Source organism: Otolemur garnettii, unplaced genomic scaffold (assembly GCF_000181295.1).
Source record: "Otolemur garnettii isolate 467f Iridium unplaced genomic scaffold, OtoGar3 scaffold00187, whole genome shotgun sequence".
Classification (NCBI taxonomy): Eukaryota; Metazoa; Chordata; class Mammalia; order Primates; family Galagidae; genus Otolemur; species Otolemur garnettii.
Window position 1 is genome coordinate 545,323 of NW_003852582.1, and position 24,017 is coordinate 569,339.

Consider the following 24,017-nt stretch of genomic DNA (forward strand, 5'->3'; position numbering starts at 1 on the left):
ATGTTATTAATATTTTGGGGCAGATATGTACCTCAGAGCATGTGAGTATTATATATGGAGACTTGTCAAAAATGATAATACTGAGAACTAAAGCATTATAGTTTGTTAACCACTTTGATTTATGAAAAAATAAGAACTGTAAGAAGTAGAAGAATTTATTTTGTTTGTTTCATAGTGAAAGATCTAGTAATATCCTAGAAGACTACAAGCAGTTCAGAAAATCAGATATAGAGAGGAGGTAAGAGATTAGGCATGTTCTTAAACCTCTGTTTGTAGTGAGTAGGGGACTCAAAGAAATACATGTTTCTCATCTTTCACATTAGGAAAGATTAGTCTAATTGATTGTATTTTGTAAAGAATACTTCCAAATAGGAATCTTAGGGAACTTAATTGAGTGTATATGGAGAATCATAAAAGAGGAAAATAGGGGACACAATTAGAAACTTGTAAATACCTTCTATCAAAACTGATATTGTAGCCCCAATATCTCTGGAAGCATACTTCATATTTTGTCTAGGTGGTAGAGTATAGGTCTAGAGAGATTTAGAGAGATTTAGAGAGATAATGAGACTTGAAGTCATGCAGCCAGTTAGTGGTAGAGTAGGACTAGAATTCACATCTCCTGAGTTAAGAGCTAGTGTTTTTTCACTTATTATTCCTCCTGCATTTGACTTTTGTAGGATCCATTATGCATGCAGTTCATTATGGCTGTTCTCTCTGCCCCACTCGTAGAGCACAGGGTACTAAGACTGCAAATGTCGGACATGGGTTGATGTAAAAGGATCTGATGGATTGGAAAGGAACTTTCTAGACTATATAGTCCTTGACTATTGTTTTTGTTTATCCAGAATGCTTTAGATGGAGATATAACAGTTAATTAATATTTTATTCCTAGAGAGCTAACAGTTACTACAGTCTTGTAATAAAAGACACTTTATGTGAAAACTGAATACATATAGCTCAATTTTGCCAGAGTTTCAGGGTTTGACAGAACTTCTATACAATATTGTGATTATAGCATTAGTTTGGATGTACACCAAATTCATTCATGCTGTATATATGTATACATACACACAAACACATTTATGTTGCTCATCTATTTATGGATTGATTTTATTAATGTTGTTGACCTTAGAAAATTCTGATTGAAATGGAAATGATTGGTACATGGAATTTTCCTATAGTATGATAAATTTAATAGTTTGATTTAAATATAATGTAGAAGTTTTACACTCCTATTTCCTGATTTTTTTCTATTTCTTGATTTAAATATTACATATAAATAAATTATAGAATATAGCTTGTAGTGATCATGGGAGATCATTTAGATCAAAACATATTGGTTTTCTATTTTTTAGAGAAGTGGGAGTAGGGACAGATATGAAATGTTTTTTTAAGGATGTAAGTAGAGAAACAGAAAACATATTCCCTCCTCTCATTTTTTTCAGATGCCTCATGATAAACCCTAAAAAAGCAATAACATAATGATTCTGAAAGTGAAAGTATATAAAACTTAAAAACCTTATTATCCTTTGATTGTAATTACCTAGGACATTTCTCTCCCAGTGTGGTTGTGCACCCTTTCTTATGTTTTACTTAGTCATTAAAAAAAAAAAAAAACCAAAGTGACTCACAAATGGGTAAAACATGAATTAAAGGAAAAAGTGTGTTATTTCCTGTTTTAATGGGATGTAATTTTCTCAAAATAGGAACAAGGTCTTTATATTTATTATATGCCTAACGTACAATTTATTTCATAAATACTTATGATTACAGAAATATTTATTCCTAAAAGGCGAGCATTAAAATCTTTAATGGTGTGTAAATATCTAAGTAAAAATTTTAGCAATAAACTTTGAATTATTTAACTTTTGAATTAAATGTAATGATTCCTAAATGTATAATTTATTAGAACTGTCATATTTATTTGCATTTTGTGTTAGTATTTTGAGTGAGATAAACCCTAGTTTCTCAGAGTTGAATTTCTCCCAGCTGGGTAAGTAATTTTGTTTGTTCTTCAGGGAGTGTATACTTTTGATACTTAAAAGCAAAGTATTTCTGGTGGGGTTTGGAGTTTTTCGGTTATTTTATAGGACAGTATATATCTTTTTGCTTTTAATTTTATTTGCATGGTGAAGCCTTGGAAGTTTTTCTGAGGAAAGCATGATGGCTCATGCCTGTAATTCTAGTACTCTGGGAGGCTGAGGTGGGAGGATTGCTTGAGCTCAGGAGTTCCAGACCAGCCTGAGCCAAGAGCGAGACTCCATTGCTACTAAAAATAGAGAAAAAATTAGCTGGGCGTTGTTGCAGGTACTTGTAGTCCTAGCTACTTGGGAGGCTGGGACAGGAGTTTGCTTGAACCTAGGAGTTGAAGTTGCTGTGAGCTAAGATGACACCTAGCATTCTAGCCTGGGCAACAGAATGAGACCCTGTCTCAAAATAAAATAAAATATTAATATCTTTTAAAATTAAATTAACTTTAAAATTAATTAAAATCACTACATCCAAGTATTAATGTATTTCTAAAATTTCCATTCTATTCCAAGTATCAGTCATTCAAATGAAAAGTTAATTTTGGAGAAGAAAACTTTCTTCAGCAAAATTCATTATTTCTTTCTTGAAATAACAAATAACATGAATTTCAGTTAATTGATTTTTGGACCCAAGTTAGCCTAGAAATATTGGTGGGTAGCACTTGGCTTTTGTATATAGTGAGAAAAATGGAAACAAGATGAAACATTATAAGCCTAGACTTTGTAAACTAATTGTGTTCAAAACAAAAGCATACTTACTAAAACACCAAATTATGAATCCTTTTAAAAAGTAAAAATGCTTTCCTAAAACAATTCTTCTTCTTCTTATTTTTTATTTTATGTTTTTCTGGGTTCACTGCTGGGTTTAAAGGAACAGAAAAGGTCAGCAAAAGAAAGAAAAGAAACTGCAAGGCATAAAGAGAATCTTATAATTGGTGACATAGCAAAACAGTTAGTTCCCATGATTTTTTTTTTTAGCACATTAATAATTAATAGTTATAACTGGACTTGGTGCTTGTAGCACAGTGGTTATGGCACCAGCCACAGCTGGCAAGTTCGAACCCAAAACAATGACAACTGTTGTGACATTGTGGGGGACACGTTTAGTCCCAGCTACTTGGGAGGCTGAGGCAAGAGAATAGCTTAAGTGCAAGGGTTTGAGGTTGCTGTGAGCTGGGATGCCACGACACTCTACCCAGGGTGACAGCTTGAGGCTCTGTCTCAAAGGAAAAAAATTGAAATATAAAGTATGCAGAAGTCCTTCTTTCCTGTCCCAGGAAAGCTTCTTGGAGAAGTCAGAACTTGAGTTACATCTTATATAAATAGGCTGTGGAAAGTTTTCCTTGGAGAAATTGAGAAACTTGCTCAACCAGTAAGTAGTAGGCTCAGGCAGGCCTTTAACCTAGATCTTTTTCCAGAGCTTTTACCCTTTCTGCTATACCAATGTGTATATGAGTGTCTGTGTGCATATATACACGTTTATTTTTCAAATTATAGCTCTGAAATTAGAAATTAGTGTCAAAGGAGGGTTGAGGGCAGAGCAGAATTTGGTCATGCAAAAAGAAATTGGAGCATAGTTAGAGGCGTTTTTATATGGATATACCAATATATCTAGGTGGCCACCATGATAGACATTAAGCAGTCTTTTCTCATCATTCCTTTTTTCTTTGAAACTAACTTTTACTATTACTGTCTTACAAAATATAGGCAAGTCCACTTTTACGTTAGAACAAAAAACTCAGGTGGCACCTATAAGCTCAAGTGGCTAGGGCGTCAGCCACATACACCAGAGTTGGCGGCTTTGAATCTGGCCCAGTGGGGCCTGCTAAACAATGACAACTACAACCAAAAAATGGCCAGGTGTTGTGGTGGGCACCTGTAGTCCCAGCTACTCTTGAGGCTGATGCAGGAGAATACCTTAAGCAGAGGAGTTGTGAGCTGTGATGCCATGGCACGCTACCCAGGGCGACAGCTTGAGGCTCAAGGCTCCTTTTCTCAAAGGAAAAAAAAAAACCTCAAAACTCCCACTTCTGGCATATCTTTATTTTTTGCATCATCCATTTGGGAAGATGATGGTAGGGAATACCGTGCTGGGATTTTCAACAGTGAGGAAATATAGATATGGAATGCATGAACCATTTGTTTGTTTTATACTCTACTAAGTCTCAAAGGATCAATTTTCATATGAATGAAATGGAAAAAGTTAAGAGTTAGGGCAGTATTGATTTTTTAAATCCTAGATATTGCTGGGCAAGGTGGCATATAGCCTGTAATCCCAGCTACTCCGAGGGCTGAGGCAGGAAGATTGCGTGAGCCCAGGAGTTCAAATCTAGCCTGGGTAACATAGCAAAACCCCATCTTTAAAAAAAAAGAAAAGAAAAAATTAATATTAAAAATATTAAAATCAAAAAAATATTAAAATCCTAGATACTATTAATATTACACAGTAGCCCTTTGGTTAGCCAGTTTTTGTTTTTTAATCCAGAAGAAGTGTTATGTAAGAGATCATCTGACTATAATATGAAATAATTATTTAGATTTATTATATTTTTCCCCAAGTATTCTTTAAAATGAAATTCCTAATAATATATTTGTCATCCTGTGAAGTTTCATGTCTGGTGATTGAATAAACAGAATTGTTCTTATATTTATATTTTAATGAATAATTTTTCAAATATGATGAAATGTTGACATTTTGGTTCTGACATTCATTTGTAAGAATTGTTCATATTTCTGGTTAGCTCTCTATAAAGTGCTATCTAGGAAATCTTAGTTTTCATAAGAGAATATAGCCATTAATTTTTTTCTACAGATTAGGCAACGGAAGATTTGTGAAAACAAAATGTATTGATCTCATTTATATTCCCTTGATGAAGGAACACATGCTGGTCTCCGCTTGCTTTCTGTCCACTAATATGAAATCCTTGTCCCTGCTTCCTTGCTGGTAGGTTTTTAGAAGTTCAGTGAGCAATGCAAATCGCCTGAAGGGTGGAAAATTCCCTTGTCACACAGATGCCCTTATCAGCAGCAACCAGATGGAGCTCTGAGCAGGAACATTATCAATGTTAAATTGCTTCTCCCACCCCCCACCCCAGGCCCAGTAGAGAGAATTAAAGCATTCCTTTAGAAATGGATGGCAAATGTACAGACTTAGGAATATTAGTTTGTGTTTATAAGTAAATATATGAAAATATCATTTCAAAACATTCTATGTTCAAAATGCAACCAAACCAATTAATAATGTTTGTTTTAAATGAAATAGGATAACAGTCTTTTCTTGAGTTCACTTGCAAAAAGTAAGCTTGAAACTGCCTTTTTTTTTAAAGGGAGGATATCTCACTATTAGTTTCAAATGCATATCTTGGATATAAAGTAGTTAATTCAGTTTGGGTTATAAAAAATAAAGGTATATTTAAGTTTATTAGTAACTACTGAAGAAAAATGTAATCTAAATCTCAGTTTTTATTTTGGCATAACTGAGTTTTTTGTTTTACTATTTTTGAGTAAATCTTTAGATTCTGTATTCATTTTTGAAGTGTCTAATTGTTATTTATTGCTTTTATGTAAGCTTATCCCTGCTAAATACTTTCCATTTCAGATCCATGTGATAATACTGATGTTTAGCCATGTCAAGTTATACAGTATATTTTAATAAAATTATAATTTTAGAAGTCTAAAAGAGACTGCTGTTCATTATATGTATTTTTCATAGCTACTTTACTATTAGGGATTTTGTTTCTTAATATTAATTTCCAGAAGCCGACTAAGCTTCAGTGAGTGATAATAATTTCTCTGATAGAAAAATTGGTATGCCCTTGTGTTTTATACGGGAGTAAATACCTACCCAGTGGCTGACAGTTGGAGTACAGATTCTTTCATCAGATTCTTAGGCAGGTTCATGAAACATGCTTTTTTCCTTAAGGCCTAGTTTTTAACATTTGCCAACAGTTGGGACTTTACAATAATAAAACCATGACGTGTGTACTTTTTTGCAGGTATAAAATATGAACATATAAGTTAAGGATGGATAAACTGGTTTTTAAATTTCTTAAATACTAGATAAAATAGTATTACTGATACCATATAAACTGTACTTTTGAAATTAATAAGAAGAACTTTATTATTTAGGTTGATTCAGACATGTCAATAAAGCAAATAAAAAGACTCTCTTTACCCTAGTGACTAAGCCTAATTATAAAACATTACTTACAGAACCAATTTGGAACTTGAATTGATTCATCGAGGAGGCAATTTATGTTCAGGTGGTGCAAGCACAGCTGGCAAGAGATCTTGTTTAAGTAAGTACTAAATAGTGCTAGATTTTAAAAGAAATTTTTGTTTATGTCATTTTTGAAAGCATATACAGGCAAAAGGGTCTTTTGGTGTATTTTCAAATTCTGTTTATGTTATATATACTTCAATATCTTACATTTAGAAGAATCACGTGCATATCTCTTTCTAGACTATGATTGTTCAATAAATGAATGTCATACTAATCGGTCAGGTTTATTTATATATTTCAAAAGTAAAACACCATTTTATTCTCAATGATAAAAAACTTGTCCTAAAATTTAAATTCTTTTGAAGAATTTTTACATTCAGCTAATTTAGAAAATCTTTCTATGCAGACAGATCATGTTGCCTATGGATTTCTGTTATGTTGTTGCTATTAATAAATGATATTTATGCTATATTTTGATGTGGTTATTTGCTTTTTTATGTATATATATATATATACACACACGGCTTAAATTATAAGCATGATTCTTCAATACTTTTTTTTCCAGTTTAATATGAGAGTACAAATGATTAGTTTGCATTGTTTGCATTTGTTAGATAAAGTCCCTGTTGCAGTTGTGCCCCTCACCCAGGAGTTGTGTCATGTATCTGTACATGGTGCCTTCAACTGTTTTGTGAAGGGATATTTGAGAAGAGAGAAATTTGAAACTTAAAGTTAGTTTTTTGAGCATGGTTTAGATGCTATAACTATTTAGTCATTGTTTAGAGAATTAACGTGAGCACTAGGAGTAATACTAGTTAATGTGACAATATAGCCAATTATTGGCCCCATAACACTGGAGTTGAATGTTACCTAAAGTGATTGGTGTAGGGAGTAAAACCTGTTTAAAACACATTAATGTGTTCTTTTGAAAAAGGTATACATTTTCTTAAATATTAGAATAATAGTAATTACTAAAAATTACTAATACATATTATTTTTGAAATAACTTCAAAACATTGTCTCTTAATTTTGGATTGATTTTAAAGCAAAGGAATGATCAAAAACACCTTAAAATTTCTAACATAGAAATACAGACTGAAATTTCAGCTTATTTAAAAAATTTTTATCAGTTGCATCTGACTTGATGTTTTATTTTGGACTGTCATTTGATTCCTAGAACCAAGGTTTAGGAAGTTATTTTTTAGCAAGTACTTAGTATACATTGATATCTTGGTACATATATTTAAACTATTTATACTCAGTGTTGTAGTAGTATGTTTTAAAGTGAAAGTTAACACATAGGAATTTTAGTTTCTAATCTATTTGAATAAGTAGATGCTATCATTTCAGTTATATAATTTATTATTTCTTGTAAATTATTCTTAATTCATGTTTGGCATTGGCTGATAATATTCTAGAAACTATTGTATTAGAAAGTGTTTCATACAGGGATTTCTGTTTTATGTTTAAAAAATCTACTTTATTTTTTCTTGGAGGCACTTAAATTTATCCAGAGACTTGTAAATGATGAATTTATCCAGAATCCTGAAAATTCTGGATTTTTTCTGGCAATCACGGCAGTTACCAGACTCAATTTTAATTTAAATTATTAAATTGATAGGTACTTCCAGACTTTTGTTTCTTTTTTCTTTTTTAAGAGAGTATATTTTCTGTGTCAGTATGGGAAAGGGCATGATGAAGTTTATCCTAAATATAAGTTAATATTATTTTTAGTTTTTATATGCTTTATTATTATTATTCAGTTGCTTATATCTTATTTATCTTAATAAAAGCAGCCCTATAAGTAATGTATATAGAATATATTGTATGTTGTATAAAATCCCACTCTCTTACAAGGGTATGAACATTTTATGTATTGATTACTTATTCAAATCTAATTCAAAACTATTTTAAGTTGAATACTAGAACTTAAACTGGTGATATTTTGGAGGAAATATCTCATTATTTCCCAAATTCCAGTGGTATTCTTATGCAAAAAATTTTGTCCTTTTTCTAGCGACTCCTTATGTAATAGTATTTTCTTTTTCCCATTTATTGCTGTTAGTGCCTTGTAAATTATTTTTAAAGTGTTTTCCCTTCATATCTTTGGGGAGAATGAGTGAGAAAATGTTGCACTAATAAAGCACATGGAAAGAGAACCTTTATTTCAAACATTTTAGGAATACCACTCACCTGGAATCCTGTTCATCACAGCTTCTTGATGAAATTGACGGTTTATTTAGTCAGGAAAGGTTTTAACCAATTTTTGTTTAGAAAGAATTGAGTAATAATTGTTACACAGTGTAATTATAGGCACACACAGACACACACACACATACACAGGAGGGAAGAGGAAAAGATTGCTTTTTCTTACAATATTGAAAGCAGAAAATGTTACTGGCCAAATATATATGGAGAAATCAATAAAACTAAAGTAGAACAATGCCATTCAACACTTTACATCTTTAAGCAAATTTTTAAGTAGTTGAGGTAAAGTTTTCAATCAAAATAAAAGTTCCATTCTAAATATGTGTCTGGGAAATTTTCCATAGTAAAAATGGACCAAAATTAGTTACATAGGGGCATCCTGTGCTATTTTAATAGTACCTTACATTTGTAGTTTAAATGTTTGTAAAGTGCTTTCACATAAATTATTTTTTCCTTAGAATGACCATGTGAAATAGGTGTTTTTTTTCAAGGAAATTGAAGTTCAGAGTGATTGCCTTGCTAAGTCACACACCTAGAAAATGTCAGAGCTTGTACAGAGTCTAGCTCTTCTGACTCTCAATTCAATTATATAAGACCTATTCCCTGCTCTTCAGTATGCCGCATGATGCAGAACCTTTAAGATCTTTTGCCCATGTGCTTAATCAGAGGCATCTTACTGTACACTGTTGCCTTGGGATCTTTTCCAGTCTCTACCGTGCTGACCCTCCCATTTATCTTGTCTATTTTTTTTTTTTTTCCTTTCTTTCACTTCAAATCCTTATTTTTGTTTTGGGCCACCCTTTCAGACATTTTCTCAAGTCCTCAATCCTTCCCCCCTTGATACCAATTAGTTCTTCTTTATTCCTCACCAGTTGGTTGGCCACTTCCCTCTTACTCTTGCTGTGAGCCATCTGCATCAATTCTCTCATATAGCACTGGTCTCGATTCTTGGGTCAGAGTTCTTGGAACTCCTCCTTATGGGCCAGGGAAGGTCAGGCATTTAAGACATGATCTTCAGTAGATGAGACTGATTCTTGCTAATTGTTAAGATAGAAAGTGTTAAATTCTAAAGAGGCTATGGGCGAAGTTCTAGGAAATTTGGAGATTTCTGATCTTATCTCTTCTAGTGAAGCTTTTGGTGGATATGGTATTTGAGCAAAACTTTTAACGATGAGCGAGCTTTAGAGTTTTTTATTTATTTATTTATTTTTGCTAGGGCTGGGTTTGAACCCACCACCTCTGGCATATAGGGCTAGTGCCTTACTCCTTTGAGCCACAGGTGCCACCTGAGCTTTAGAGTTCTTTTTACTAATACTGATAAGTACCACCAACATGTGTAGGACAAAGAAGACATAAAAATTGAAGGCATAATTTTTTATTAAGAAAAATATATTATGAAAGTTACTCTGTTAATTTCTTCATTCAAGTAATTTAAAAGTAAACATGTAACCCCCTAGGTTCTAGTGGCGTTCACATGCTTTCAGTACTTTTCTGCCATGATACCTTAGTGTATTTTTCAAGTAGAAATTATTGAAACCCTCAGTGTCATTTGATAAAGTATTAATATTGGAGGATAATGTAAAATTATTTATCTTTAGGTAGAACAACATTTTCTTCATGTCTTTGGGTTTGAGACATTCTGCTTGTAACTATAATTTAACTGAGAAACCCCACACATTTCATGTCTCAAATGAATTTCATGATTTTATAGAGTGATTAAAAATCTTTAGTCAAGAAAAGGCTAAGGCAAACTCTTGTTTTGACGTTTTCATTTAAGAAGTTCTGATTTAATTTTGATATAATCTATGATCTTGTCAAGAAAATGATACACAGTCATTACTGTGAGTAACTTCCACCTGTTTGCTGTTCACAGCAAGCAGCCCAGCTTCGATCTATACAGGCAACCTAACATGGTTTTAGTTGCTCAAAGAACAAATTTGTGGTGAATATAAGATTACAGGACATTATTTTGACATTAATTATTCCCTGAAGTAAAGCTGCATAAAGATACTATTGAATAAGTGATGAGTTTTCACAGAAGTACTTTTAAGTAGTCTGGTCTTCTGACATTACTTACTAAGGTCTTTTTCAAATGTAAAGATTATGAATTCTATAAGTAGTTTCAATCACAACTTTTGTTCTGTTCTTTTTTGTTACCACAAAAAAGGGAGGAAAATTTTACCATTGAATTATTATTATAATCAAATAAAATAATACAAAAATACAGAAATTGCTTCCTAAGACTAGTGGTTTCTATCACATTTGGTTGTTAAAAGCTGATTGTGTGGTATTGGGAAATGTTTTCTTTCCTTTTTTTTTTCTTCCTAGTCAAGTACAGTAGTGAGAAGCGGGAAAAGAGTAGAACAAGGAGTTCAATCTGTGTTTTCTGATTTGGGAAGCAAGTTGCTTGAGTCTCATAGTGTATTTAAGGTCAATATGAAAGATGTATTTGTTGTAGAAAAAGCAACATTAAACTAGGAGTCATATGCATGTGCTTAAGCAAGACATTTTATGCATTTGGCTTCAGTTTCTTTGTCTGTGAAATTATTGGGTTACTTGTATACTGTTGGTAGGATTGTAAATTAGTGCAACCACTATAGGAAACAGTATGGAGGTTCCTCAAAAAACTAACAATGGGACTGCCATATAATCTAGCAGTCCCTCTGCTGGGTATATCAAAGGGTGGGAATTCAGTATATCAAAAAGATACCTGCATCCCATGTTTATTGTAACACTATTTACAGTAGTCAAGATAGAATCAATCCAAGTATCTACCAATGGATGAAATGGTACACGTACACAATGGAATATTAAATAGCCATAGAAAGAATGAAATCCTGCCATTTGCAACAACATGGATGGACCCAGGGAACATGATGTTAAGTGAAATAAGCCAAGCATAGAAAGATAAATCTCATATGTTCTTACTCAGGTGGAAGCTAAATATTAGAATAAGTGTTACATACCTCATTACTGAATTTTGCTATAGTCAACTTCAAAGTACTCCCTTTGGGAAGGTATACACCAACACCAATGCCTACTTTCTCTTCAAAACAATCTTGGAACTCTTTTTCTGGAAGGGCAATCAGAGCTATCATCATATTACCCTTGATGTCTTGAATGTCATCGACATGTCTTCCTTTCAATATTTCCTTTATTTTGGGGTAAAGTCATTGGGGGCCAGATCAAGTGAGTAAGCAGGTTGTTTCAATATAGTTAACTTGTCTACTGGCTAAAAACTCCCTCACAGACAGTGCCATGTGAGCTGGTGTGGTGTTGTGATGGAAGGGCCACATCTTTCCCATGCAAAGATTTTCAGTTAAGATTTTCCTGTTTCTCTATGGATGTTTACTTGGTTTGCTGTGCTGCTTTCTCACAGTTGGCTGATGATTCTATGTACAATTCGACACATCTTTTCCATGTTTTTGTCAGTTCAGCGCCTTATGGGTTGCCCTGATCTCTCTTCATCAGTGGCACTTTCTCTCCTCTCAGAAAAATGTTTAATGTAGTTGCATACTGCCATTTTCTTTCTTTCTTTTTAATTGTTGGTGATTCATTGAGGGTACAATAAACCAGGTTACACAGATTGCATTTGTTAGATAAAGTCCCTATTATAATTGTATCTTGTCCGCAATAGGTGTGTTGCACACTGAGACCCCCCCACACCCCTCCCTCCTTCCGTCTCTCTGCTCTTCCCATCTTCTACTCCCCCTCTCTCCTTCCCTCTGTCTATGCTGCCATTTTCTTTCTTTCTTTTTTTTTTGGCCAGGGCTGGGATTGAACCACCACCTCCGGCATATGGAGCCAGTGCCCTACCCTTTTGAGCCACAGGCACCGCCCCGTATGCTGCCATTTTCTTCATGGCATTATCCCCATAAACTTAGACATACATGTACCTGCTTTCACTTCCACTCTTGCCAAGTTTAACAAGAAATTTAATGTTTGTTCATTGCTCTAATTCAAGATGACACATAAAAACTACTACAATAATGAATGTCATGCAGCAAGACACTGCCACATGTTCAGATTAACACAGCTGTAAGACTCTGATATGCCAAGTTTATGAAACCTTACCCAGTTTTTTGTATAGTACTACCAACATAAGTGCAAGGTGGCAAGTTCACAAACTTTATTGTTAGACCTTATGGAATGAACAGCATTTGATAGAACAACAAAGTGACCGTAACCAATAATAAATTAGGGCGTGCTTTAAAATAATGAAGAGTAGAATTGGAATTTTCTTGACACAAATGTTAAATGCCTGAGGTGATGGATTCTCCAATTTGATTAATTTCCATCGTATCAAAACATCACATGTACCCTATAAAGATATACAACTACTATTATGTTCTCATAATAATTAAAAATATTTTAAGCAAAAAAAATAAAAAATAAAATTGGGTTAGACTGGATGATCTGCGTCCTAAAAAAAACGTTCAGGGTTGTTAACTCTTTGTTATTTGCAAATCTGAGGCTTTATACTGTCTATTAATTAGCATCATCAACATTCATTATGAAAGTTAAATAGCTGGAGTAAATAGGAGTTACCTCTAGCAACTTTTAGAAATATACTTAAAGTAATCTACAGTCATATGCTATAGAATACAGCAAGGCTCAGGGTTTTGTTCTTTTCTTTTGATGCTTTTTACAGATTCAGAAGATTTTGGTATTTTCTTTTTTATTTTGCTCTTCATTTTAAATAATGCTTACATAAGAAAGTAAAGGTTGTGAGCAACTTAGCATGATAAGTGAAATCAGAGTCTTTAGCTAAATGTTACTTGAGAAGTCATCCAGTTTGAATGTTATCTAACTCAGGCATATTCTGCCTACTATTCTGATCGTTTATTCTCTCCTTGAACACTTTCAGTGAGGAATACTTTTGGGATAGGTGAGGGTCTTTGGTAAGCCTTTTAATGTATGGTGATCTTAAGAGGCAGGGCAGTATAGATGAGATAGAGAGCGAGATTTAGGGCAAAATACTTGGGTTTTAATCCTGATTCCATCCTTTACTAGTGAGAACATAATTTAGAGCAGATCTCCAACCTTTTTGGCACCAGGGACTGGTTTCATGGAAGACATTTTTCCTATGGAGGGAGGAAGGGAAGGGGGAAGGAGGCACAGCTCAGGAGGTAATGTGAGCAGATGGGGAGCGGCTGTATTTGCTTGCCTGGTTTCTACCTCTTGCTGTGTGTCCCTGTTCCTATGAATCTACAGGTGCCTTTTTGGCACCAGAGACTGACATGGGTGGATGGGCGTGGGGATGGGACAGGACATGGAGCTCAGGTGGTGATGCTGTGCAGCTGGTTCCTAACAGGCCACAAACACATACCAGTCAGTGGCCTGAGGGTTGGGGACTGTAGGTTTAGGGCAAGTTATTTAACCTCGTGGTTTCTGTTCTTCCTGATATCTGACCAGAAGACTGTTGTAAGAATTTAATTTTGTAATACATGTTCAGGTCTTCATCATTGTAAACTTCTACATTATTATTTCTTCTGCTTTAACACTGTCATTATCAAATGGGGGTGTGAGGTTAAGTGAATAGAGAAATTTTTAGCTTGCTTTTTTTTCTTAATCGAATCAGGCTACTGTAACAAAACACCATGGACTAGATGGCTTATCCACAATAGACAAAGTATTTCTCACAGCTTTAGAGGCTAGAAGTCCAAGGTCAGGCTGCCAGCAAATTTCATATCTGGTGAGGACCTGCTTCCTTATGCGTAGCTTTCTTCTGACTGTCACCTCACTTGGTGGCAGGAGCAGGAGGTCTCTCTAGGGTCTCTTTTACAAGGGCACTCACTATTCCCATTCATGAAGGCTCCACTTTCATGACATAATCCCCTTCCAAAGGCTGTATTTCCTAATACACCTATCATCAACTTGGGAGTGAGGATTTCAACATTTAACTGAATTTGAGGGACCATTGCAGCCTTTTTTTAAAAAGCATTTGAACATTCTATTGATCTGTTAGGAGATGAGGTTAGGAGGATGGCATAGGATTTATTCTCATCATAAAGTTTATCTGTTGGGAGACAAAATATATTATTAATTTCAGGAGTTCTGGGGTAGAGGAATAAGAATGTGGTATGAAAATTTGAATTAAAGGAATGGCTTTAACTCTTCATTAGGGTCTTTCTAAAGATCCTATGATTCATGGCTTAGGTAAGTAGGCCTTTCAACATTTATAATTTGGACGTTCCAGAACGAAGTACTATAGATTATCATTTCCATGGTCAGTGTGCGTGTGTGTGTGTGTGTGTGTGTGGTGGTCCTGTGATCTTCCAGGAACTAAGTACTATAGATAATCATTTCCACTGTGTGTGTGTGTGTCTGTGTGTGTGTGTGTGTGTGGTGGTCCTGTGATCTTCCGGGAAGTAAGTACTATAGATAATCATTTCCACTGTCAGTGTTTGTGTGTGTGTGGTGGTGGTGGTGCTCCTGTGATCTTCCAGGAACTAAGTACTATAGATAATCATTTCCACTGTCAGTGTTTGTGTGTGTGTGTGTCTGGGTGGTGGTCCTGTGACCTTCCAGGAACTAAGTTCTATAGATAATCATTTCCACTGTCAGTGTTTGTATGTGTGTGTGTGTGTGTGTGTGTGTGGTGGTGGTGGTGGTGGTCCTGTGATCTTCCAGGAACTAAGCACTATAGATAATCATTTCCACTGTCAGTGTGTGTGTGGGTGGTAGTGGTCCTGTGATCTTACTTGCCTTCAGGCAGGGCAGCTCCTTTCTTCTGCAGATATTCCCTTCTTAGGGGTGTTCCCAGACCAGCTGTGGCTGATTTCTCAGAGATAGACAGAGGAACGTGTATACTCTCATACCTATTACATTAATCTTATGAAGGGGGTGAGAACTATTTCCTTACTTTGATTATTCAGTTACAGAGAAGTGGAAAGTTTTTCCCCCTATAGTAATAATTCAGGGAGTCATTTGGCTAGTTGAGAATTTTGTCACTGACAGCTATTTAACTAGTGATGACTAAATTGATAAGACTGAAACTGTGAGTGATCTAGAAATGCAGACCCTGTTAAGTTTACCTTATATACATTTAGCAGTGCCATAATTTAAGATAAAACCAACTTATAGAAGTCTTTAGGATAACTCTTCTCTTTAATGTGTATTTATGTCTTAATGACCAATATGAGTATGAGCATCTGTTTCAAAGCATTTCAGCAAAAAGATTTACTTTTTATATGTATATATTCATAGGGTACAAGTACAAATTTGCCACATTGATGCATTGCATTGTGGTGAAGTCAGGACCTGCTGTGCATCCATCACATTGTATCCAACAAGCAACCACCCACAATGTGAAGCTTTTAGCATATAACAACTTTGGGGTTTGTTTTTTTTTTTTTTGAGACAGAGTCTCACTGTGTTGCCCTTGGTAGAGTGCCGTGGAGTCACAGCTTATAGCAACCTCAAACCTTTGGGCTTAAGCAATTCTCTTGTCTCAGTCTCCCACGCAGCTGGGACTATAGGCGCCCACCACAATGCCTGGCTATTTTCCATTGCAGTTGTCTAGCTGTTGTTTAGTTGGCCTGGATGGGGTGGGTTTGCTTTCTTTATTTGGGTATTCCCAAAGTCATGAGAATTGGCATAATGATAGTGTATGTGTGTGGGAGTGTCTATAGTGTTCACAGAACATCTAAAACTCTTAATTATATAATAAATTTGTAGTTACAGTTTTATAGTTTTTTCGAGACAGTCTCACTTTATATTTTATGGTTTTTTAAATAAAATAATCTTACCTTAGTGTTGGTTAAGACAGATGGGATTATTAAATCTTAACTTTTTTGTTCCAACTAAGAGTTCTTCTTATTAAATAATAGGTTTTTCTGGATATAAATCAAGCTTCGAAGTTTTCTCAGTTTCAGTAATGAGGTTTCTGTCTTGTGATTAAGCATGTTATACCTTTGACTTGTCACAGTTGTTTATAATTTGATTTAGGAATTGCAGAAAATAGAATGTCTCAGGTGAATTTTTGAAGCAACCAGCAAGAAGATTCTAGGAGCAAGCAGGTCAAGCGTGGCTTTAACAGTTGGAATTGAGAGGTCAGTCTCTTTTGAGGCAGTGGAAATAGGGCTGATTGATTGGCCCACTTCTTAGTCACTACATAATAAACCAACGTGTTATTATGTTAGAAACGAAAAAGTATAAAACCGTCATGGATTTTACACTTATATGATTTTTCCATAGGATTATAGTTGTGTAAATATTATATAAATATAATATTCAGCCTACTTTTAAAAATCCTATTACAAATTAAGCACTGTGTTAGCCTAGGAAATACAAAGACATAAAGATCAATTGTCTTCTTCAGAGATCTCTCATCATCTAATAGAGGAAAACATGAAAAACAATTACAGGACTGCTTAAGAAGTACTAAAGTTAATAAGTTATAGAGAATGCATAAAGCCAGGAATAATCATCTTTTTGAACTATCAGAGAAGACCTTACAGAGGAGCATGTGAGCTGCTCGTTAAATATGAATTGAGTTTGCCTAGAAGACAAGTAGGTCTTACTCTAGGATGAGAGACAGCACAACAATTGAGAAAGGAAAGAGAGGAAGGAAGGTTACGAATTGCCTGACAAAAGAAGATAGTGGCTAACTTATGAAGGACTTCCTATGCCTAGTCTTTCCTTGGTTTACCAGTCAGTTATGAGTTAATGTGAATAGATTTATTGTTTAGAGGGATTTGAAGGAGTGAAACAAAAGGCATTCTTTTGAATAATCCAGGTGGAAAATAATGTAGTAGCAGAGTGGAGCAAAATAGGATGGATCATAGGAGGCAGAACCGATAGGATTGGTGATCAGTTGGATATGGAGGGCAAGGATGTGGGAGATGACTCCGAACATGGGCTGTGGTGTCAATCACTCAAATAGTGACGGTAAAAGGAAAATTGGAGCTGCGTTGGGTGTATAATCAAGTTAATTTGATGTACAGACGTTGAGGTGCTGTGCACATCTGAAGTACTAGAGACCTTGTGAATTGTAAACTTACAGGTAGAAGTGGGAGACAAGGGCTTGAGTGAAGAAGTATGTGTGTGGAGTGAGAGAGAAAGAGGACTAAGAAAAGATCCTTTTTCTTTCTTGTGGGAAAATGTCACCTTGTAATAAGGTTCAGTAGATACAGAAGAACACATAAAGTAATTGAGAAGGAACTGAAAGAAAACCAGGTAAGAGTGGTACTAAAAATTAAAGAAAAGAGAAAGAAAAGGGTTAAGCATTTATGTTACTATTTGATATAGAAACCTTATGTTTCTGATTTATCATCTCTAATTTTAGTTGTAAAACCTCAAGTTTGCAAATTTAACCTTATTTCACATTTGAAATTTATTTTTAGAAACCATGTATGATTTAGCATGTATGCAAACCTACCTTGTATATGTACTACAAATGTGTATTACTGTACCTACTATTACTATATAATAGCACAGAAAGGTGGTATTATATTCATTTTACAGAAATGAGGTAATTTAAGGACACATAACCAGTACACAGCTTGGATTCAATCCAAGACTTTCTGGCTCCTACTAGACACTGATGCCTTCTATATATAGGTTGAAATCACAGCACACCTGTAAGTAAACTTGATGATGTTTCTCATTTCCATACCCTTTATAAATGTAGACTAAACGTCAGAGTTCTAAAATGTGTTATACCAGAAAAGGAGTTAATTAGCTATTCTTTTACTGCTATTGTTATTAAAAACCATAGTAGTATCCTTTCGTGATATAATTATTTTTCAACTTTCAGATGTCATGTGTACAGCTGGTTTGTGATATACTTTTTTAATTGGTAGCTTTTTGATTATGATCACAGGTTGTCCTCCTTCTGCATCTCAGTATTTGGGATGAGAAGTGTTATTGCAGCTAAGTGACTACTAGAGTTCCTTCTGACTGATAAAACTAAAGTTGGAAGGCACAGTGTATTAAAGTAGTAAAAGGTATTAATGGTTATTTAGTTAATTTCCTATTTCTGTTGAAGTTATCTACAATTTTCAGGGTTTTTTTTTTTTTTTGAAAGGTAGATAGGCCTCATTAGATGTGTTATTTTTGCTTCTGTTTTGGTTTCTATTGATAGTTAAGCTAAAATGAAATCTTGTGGTATATTGTATTAATAGTTTTAGAAGATGACTCAAGATTATAATCTCAGTTTTCATGAAATAGGAAGGGGTGTGTATGTGTGAATAAAGGAATTTTATGCTTTTCTTTTAATCGTAAAAACTCCAAGGAAGAGTGACCTGTAAAGGAATGTCTTTCTTTGGCCGATTTTCTCATCTGTAGAATGATGAGATAGAAGAAGATAAAAAAGTTTTCTACTATTTTGAAATTCCTTATTTGTGGCAGGGGCTAGGAAAGTAGGGTAATTAGAACATTATTTTCTGTGTTGACCATGGTTTCAATGGTAAGTAAGTTAGTACTGTCTGTAATTTCTGCGCTTTTGATTAATGTGGGCAAACTAAGAAGACTGACCTTCATTTTGAAAGGAGACATTAAAAAGAGCTCTTTGATCCACTTAACTAGGGTGACCAGATTTGTCTGTAAGGCGGGACAACATGGCGCGGGGCGGAGCGGGGCAGGGACGACGCGGGCAAGGCCTGACAACAAGGCAAACTTTGATAAGCAGTTCTCGATAATCACTTCTCAGCAATTATTTATTACAGTTTAACATTATAAAATTAACAAAAATAATCTAAAACTCATATTCTGGCGAAATAGCTATATGGCGGCTGAAAGCTGTATATTCCCTTGTTCTCCAGCCCGTTCGTGCATTCTTTCCAAAAATCGAGACTTTTTTAAAACACCGCGGGACGCGGGACGCGGGACAAATTGTTGAAAAGCGGGACTGTCCCGCCAAAATCGGGAGGTCTGGTCACCCTAACTTAACACGTGTAAAAAGAATGTAACCTTGAAACTTGAGATAATATTTTTCTGCTAGAAGAATGTAGTTTTTTAAATGCTTACAGGTTTTAGTCATTAAAACACCCTTCTATTATAAAGTATGTACTAGGTAAAATTGATCTCTTATGTGTAATCGAACTGAAATAAAATAAAATTTACCAGTATGTTTGTTCTCATCGTCTTATTCCTCTGCTAAAACTTCCTTTTTCTCAGTTTCATCCATGGAACCAGGTTCCATGGAAATTTGAGAAACTTATTTGTCTCAAAAGTGGGGATAACAATATTACCTTTCTAGTAGAATTTTTGTGAAAATTGGTTGAGATAATTGATGTAACAGCGCTTGGAACACAAATAACTCAGCTTCTATTAGCCATTAATAGGATGAAGAAATTTTAAGAAAGACTATGCATCAATTTATAAATAGGAGATGAAACAGAATATTTAAATTCTTCTGTTATAGAGAGATCAGATTGAAATTTGACAGAAATGTAGACCCTTTCCGAATGCACATTTATTTTGCTCAAATCATTGCGCTTATCTTTACCATGGCTTCCCCAAACTACTACTCCCTGCTCATGTAAACATACACATACACACCACACACCACCCAAGTCACATGAGAGTTACATTGATGGATCTTGGGTAAATGAGTCATAAAATGTAATTAACTTCTAAGTCTGTTGCACAGAGAAACAAAATCTGGTTTAGTTTTGACTGTTCTGATTTAGAGAATAAGTGACAATAGGTTTGTGCCATTCATCTAATTTTTTTCTGGATTTAAGAATTCAGTCATATGTCAAGAACTGTTATCTCACTTTCTGGAATATGACTTTTTTAAAAAGACTATTTATTTGAAGTGTGTCTCACAGTAGATAGTATATGTCATTTAATTGTTGGTGTTTTCTTTCTTTTTTGTTTATTTCAGATATATATAAGGGTACAATGATTAGGTTATATTGTTTGCATTTGTTCAGAAAATGACTTATGACTTGCAAATACATTTGAATATTTGTGACAGAATGATTTACTCCATTTCTTGTCATTTATACCAAAAAAAAGGAGGCATCTGATATAAAAGCAAAACTTAGGCTTTTTTCCTGAACAATTTTAAACAAAAACCTTTGTTCTAAATGTCATGAGCAGAATTTTGTTAAAAGCTAAGATTAGTAGGTTATTATTAGAATTCAGATAGAAAAAATTAAAATATCTGGAATAGTACTTGTAAATAATACTTCAGTTATTTTTTCTTAATATTGAGTCAAAAGATGATGCATTTACTACTCAGTCTAAACAAGATTTAGGTAAAGAAGGAACTTTACCTAACAGTGATTTATTAGGATATTATTGTCCATATTACCCAGGGAACGGAATTGAAGATAAAGGTAATTTTTGGTTAGGAGGAAACCACAGCAGTGAGAAGTACAGGTTGGGAGGCTGCAGCATAAAGTCAAGAGTAGTTGTGTGACAAGGCCTGAGAAAGACAAATTAAGATTGAGCATAGGGACAGTTCATATTCTAGTAGGAATTATTTTGGTATATATTTCAGAGTTTACCTTAAAAGAAAGTGTGGAGTAATTGGGACTTAAAATGGGTGAATTTTAATAATCAGGATAGGAAACAGATTTCCTTATGAAATCTCTAGAAATTTTGTCTGAATTTTTCTCTGGAAGAATTGTGTGAATTTTCTAATTACCTTTTCTTCAATTATTCAGATCAGCTGTTTCATGTGTTAGCCTTGCACATGCGGCTTTACAGTATTGACTCTGAGTATAATCCCTGGAGAAAGCTCACCCAGTTAGAAGAGATGAATTCACAGTGAGTATTATTGAAAGACTAAAATCATTAAAACTCCTTTTGAAAAATAGTTGATAAGTATAAAAATAGGATTGAAATTTCAAAATGAATATATGAATTTTTTGCATTTTCATCATGAAAGAGAAATATGTAATAAAAATTAAAAATAGTTTACTATTATACCATTACTATTACCATTATACTCTGTAAATTGCATAAACATTTCTACCACATGAGAAAATCTTTTAAAGACTCTCATTGATTTTTATGCAGATGAAGTTTTCAAGTAGTGGCTGGTTGTCCCTTTTTTTTAAGTTCCCATTTTTTTATTTGTGTACATTCATGGAGCACAAGTGAGTTTTGCTGCATTGTAGTGAAATTAGGGTCTTCAGTGCCTACATACCACTGAAGCAATGTACATTTATCCACCAGGCAGCTTCCCATCATCCATCCTTCTTTTATGTAAGAATTGATTAGTGGGCTCTGGTAGCCTGAGTCTGATTCCTCCATTATAAAGTTCCCCATCAGTCTTTGACTTAATGGTTTTAGCAAGCCCTAATGATTCTCGTCTAAATCCATTATTTTCATTGGTGCTATAAAATAGTGTTTTTTAATAAAGATTACCTAGTTAGAAGAGATGAATTCACAGATGAATTCACCTTCCTTTTTAATAGGAACATTTCTATAAGGAACTTTCCCATATTGGCTGGATATAGTGGCTCATGCCTATAATCCTAGCACTTTGGGAGACTGAGGCAGGAGAATCACTTGAAGTCAAGAGTTCAAGACCAATCTGAGCAAGAATGAGCTATCTCTACGAAAAATGGAAATATTAGCTGAGTATGGTGGCATACGCCTAGAATCTTAGCTACTTGGGAGGCTAAGGTAGGAGGGTTGCTTGAGCCCAGGAGTTTGAAGTTGCTGTGGGAGCTGTCATGATGCTGCTGCTCTCTGCCTGGGCAACAAAGTGAGATCCTGTCTCAGAACAAAAGAACTTTCTCATATCAACTTCTGTTAACTCTGAAAGTTTAGGAGGATGAATTTTTGATTTTTTTCTAATTTATGAATTTTCAAAGTAGTAAAATGATGCCCTAGCTTCCAGTGGTGACCAATAGTGGTTGTTTGCTTATTTTATAATCATAAGGATTTTTATGTATTTGATGTTTTCAATACAAATTGTTCTCTTTTGGGTAGTGAGAATTCTTATGAGTTGACTGTTGTACTTTTTTGACATGAGTCTTTGATAATATCTTTATTTTCTTGTACAACAGATTTACCCAAGTATGTATGTGAAATCAACTATCTCTTCATGTAGTTCTTTTTTTTATTGGAGACAGAATCTCACTTTGTCACCCTTGGTAGAGAGCTGTGGCACTACAGCTCACAGCAACCTCAAACTCTTGGGCTTAAGCGATTCTCTTACCTCAGCCTCCCAAGTAGCTAGGACTACAGGCACCCACCACAATGCCCTGCTATACATGTAGTTCTTTTTAATGGCAAATGGTATTTAGAGACCACAGTGTGGGTATACATAGCTAATGAGTTGTCATTGCTTACAGCCCATTTCAGTGGACAGAGTTAGGAAATATTTATTTTAAAAGTGAAAATGATTGTGAGTTCTTATTGATATTTCTAATTTAAACATAAGATTGCAAAGTTTAATTTTTTTTTTTACTACAAAGCTGAAAATATTTATTACTAGATTCTTTATGAAAAAAATTTGCTGAACCTGATTTACTCTGTTCTTAAGGTTTAGCGTGAAAAGGGGTGATCAGGTTAGACAAATGGTTATTTTTTTTAATTTATTTTTTATTTGTATACTCATGGGAACAAATACAATTTTACTACATTAACATATTGCATTGTGATGAAGTCACAGCCCCTTCAGTACATCATCTTTGGAGCAACATACAATGTAACCACCAAATAATCTTCCAATATTTACCTCCCTCTAACCCCACCCATCAAGTTTCCATTGTCCATCTTTTAATACGTCTATGTGTACATACTAAATAGCTACCACTTACAAATGAAAATTTGCAGTATTTGTATTTCCATGTTTGAATTGTTTTATGGAAGATAATGTGGCCTCCAATTTCATCCATGTTGCTGCAAAAAAAATTATTTCACTTTTTATTTTATTTTATATTTTTAAATTTCAGATTAATTTGAGGGTACAAATGATTAAGTAATGTTTATGTTTGTTGGGTAAGGTCCCTGTAGTAGTTGTGTCCACACTCATTAATTCTTTCTTATGGATGCATAGTATTCCATTGTGTAAATGTACCATGTTTTATTTGTCCAGTCCTCTGCTGATGGACACTTGAGTTGATTCCATGTATTTGCTATTGTGAATATTGCTGCAATAAACATACCAGTGCAAATTTTAATATATTGATTTCTTACATGGATAGAAGTAGAACACATTAGTCTTAGTAAAGCATCACAGGAATGGAGAATCAAGAATCCTATGTACTCAATTCTGATATGAGGACAGTTAATGACCTAGTACATGGTAGGGGGTGGGGGAAGGGGAGAGCCGAAAGAGGGAAGGAAGAAGAGGGATGGGAGGGTCACAGTGTGTGACACACCTTTTGGGGGCTGGACACAACTATAAGAGAGACTTTACCTAACAAATGCAATCAATGTAACCTGGTTCTTTGTTTCCTCGGTGAATCCCCAACAATTAAAAAAATAAATAAATAAAATAAAAATATATATAGCTGGATCATATAGCAGTTCTAGTTTTAATTCTTTGAGAAATCTCTATGGTGTTTTTCATAAAGGCTGTACTAATTTACATTTCTACCAACAGTGTATAAGAGTTCCCTTTTCTCCATATCTTAGCCAAC

The 24,017-nt window shown here is 34.4% G+C and overlaps 1 protein-coding gene across 1 annotated transcript in view; it reads left to right on the plus strand.

Moving 5' to 3' along the window:
- The window catches only part of UBR3 (ubiquitin protein ligase E3 component n-recognin 3 (putative)), a 223,553-nt gene that overhangs the window by 162,971 nt on the left and 36,565 nt on the right, over positions 1-24,017 (plus strand). The window contains exons 29-30 of the mRNA XM_023507551.1: positions 6,246-6,331; positions 21,084-21,186. Coding sequence (XP_023363319.1) covers positions 6,246-6,331; positions 21,084-21,186 — 189 coding nt within the window. The remainder of the gene's footprint in view (positions 1-6,245; positions 6,332-21,083; positions 21,187-24,017) is intronic.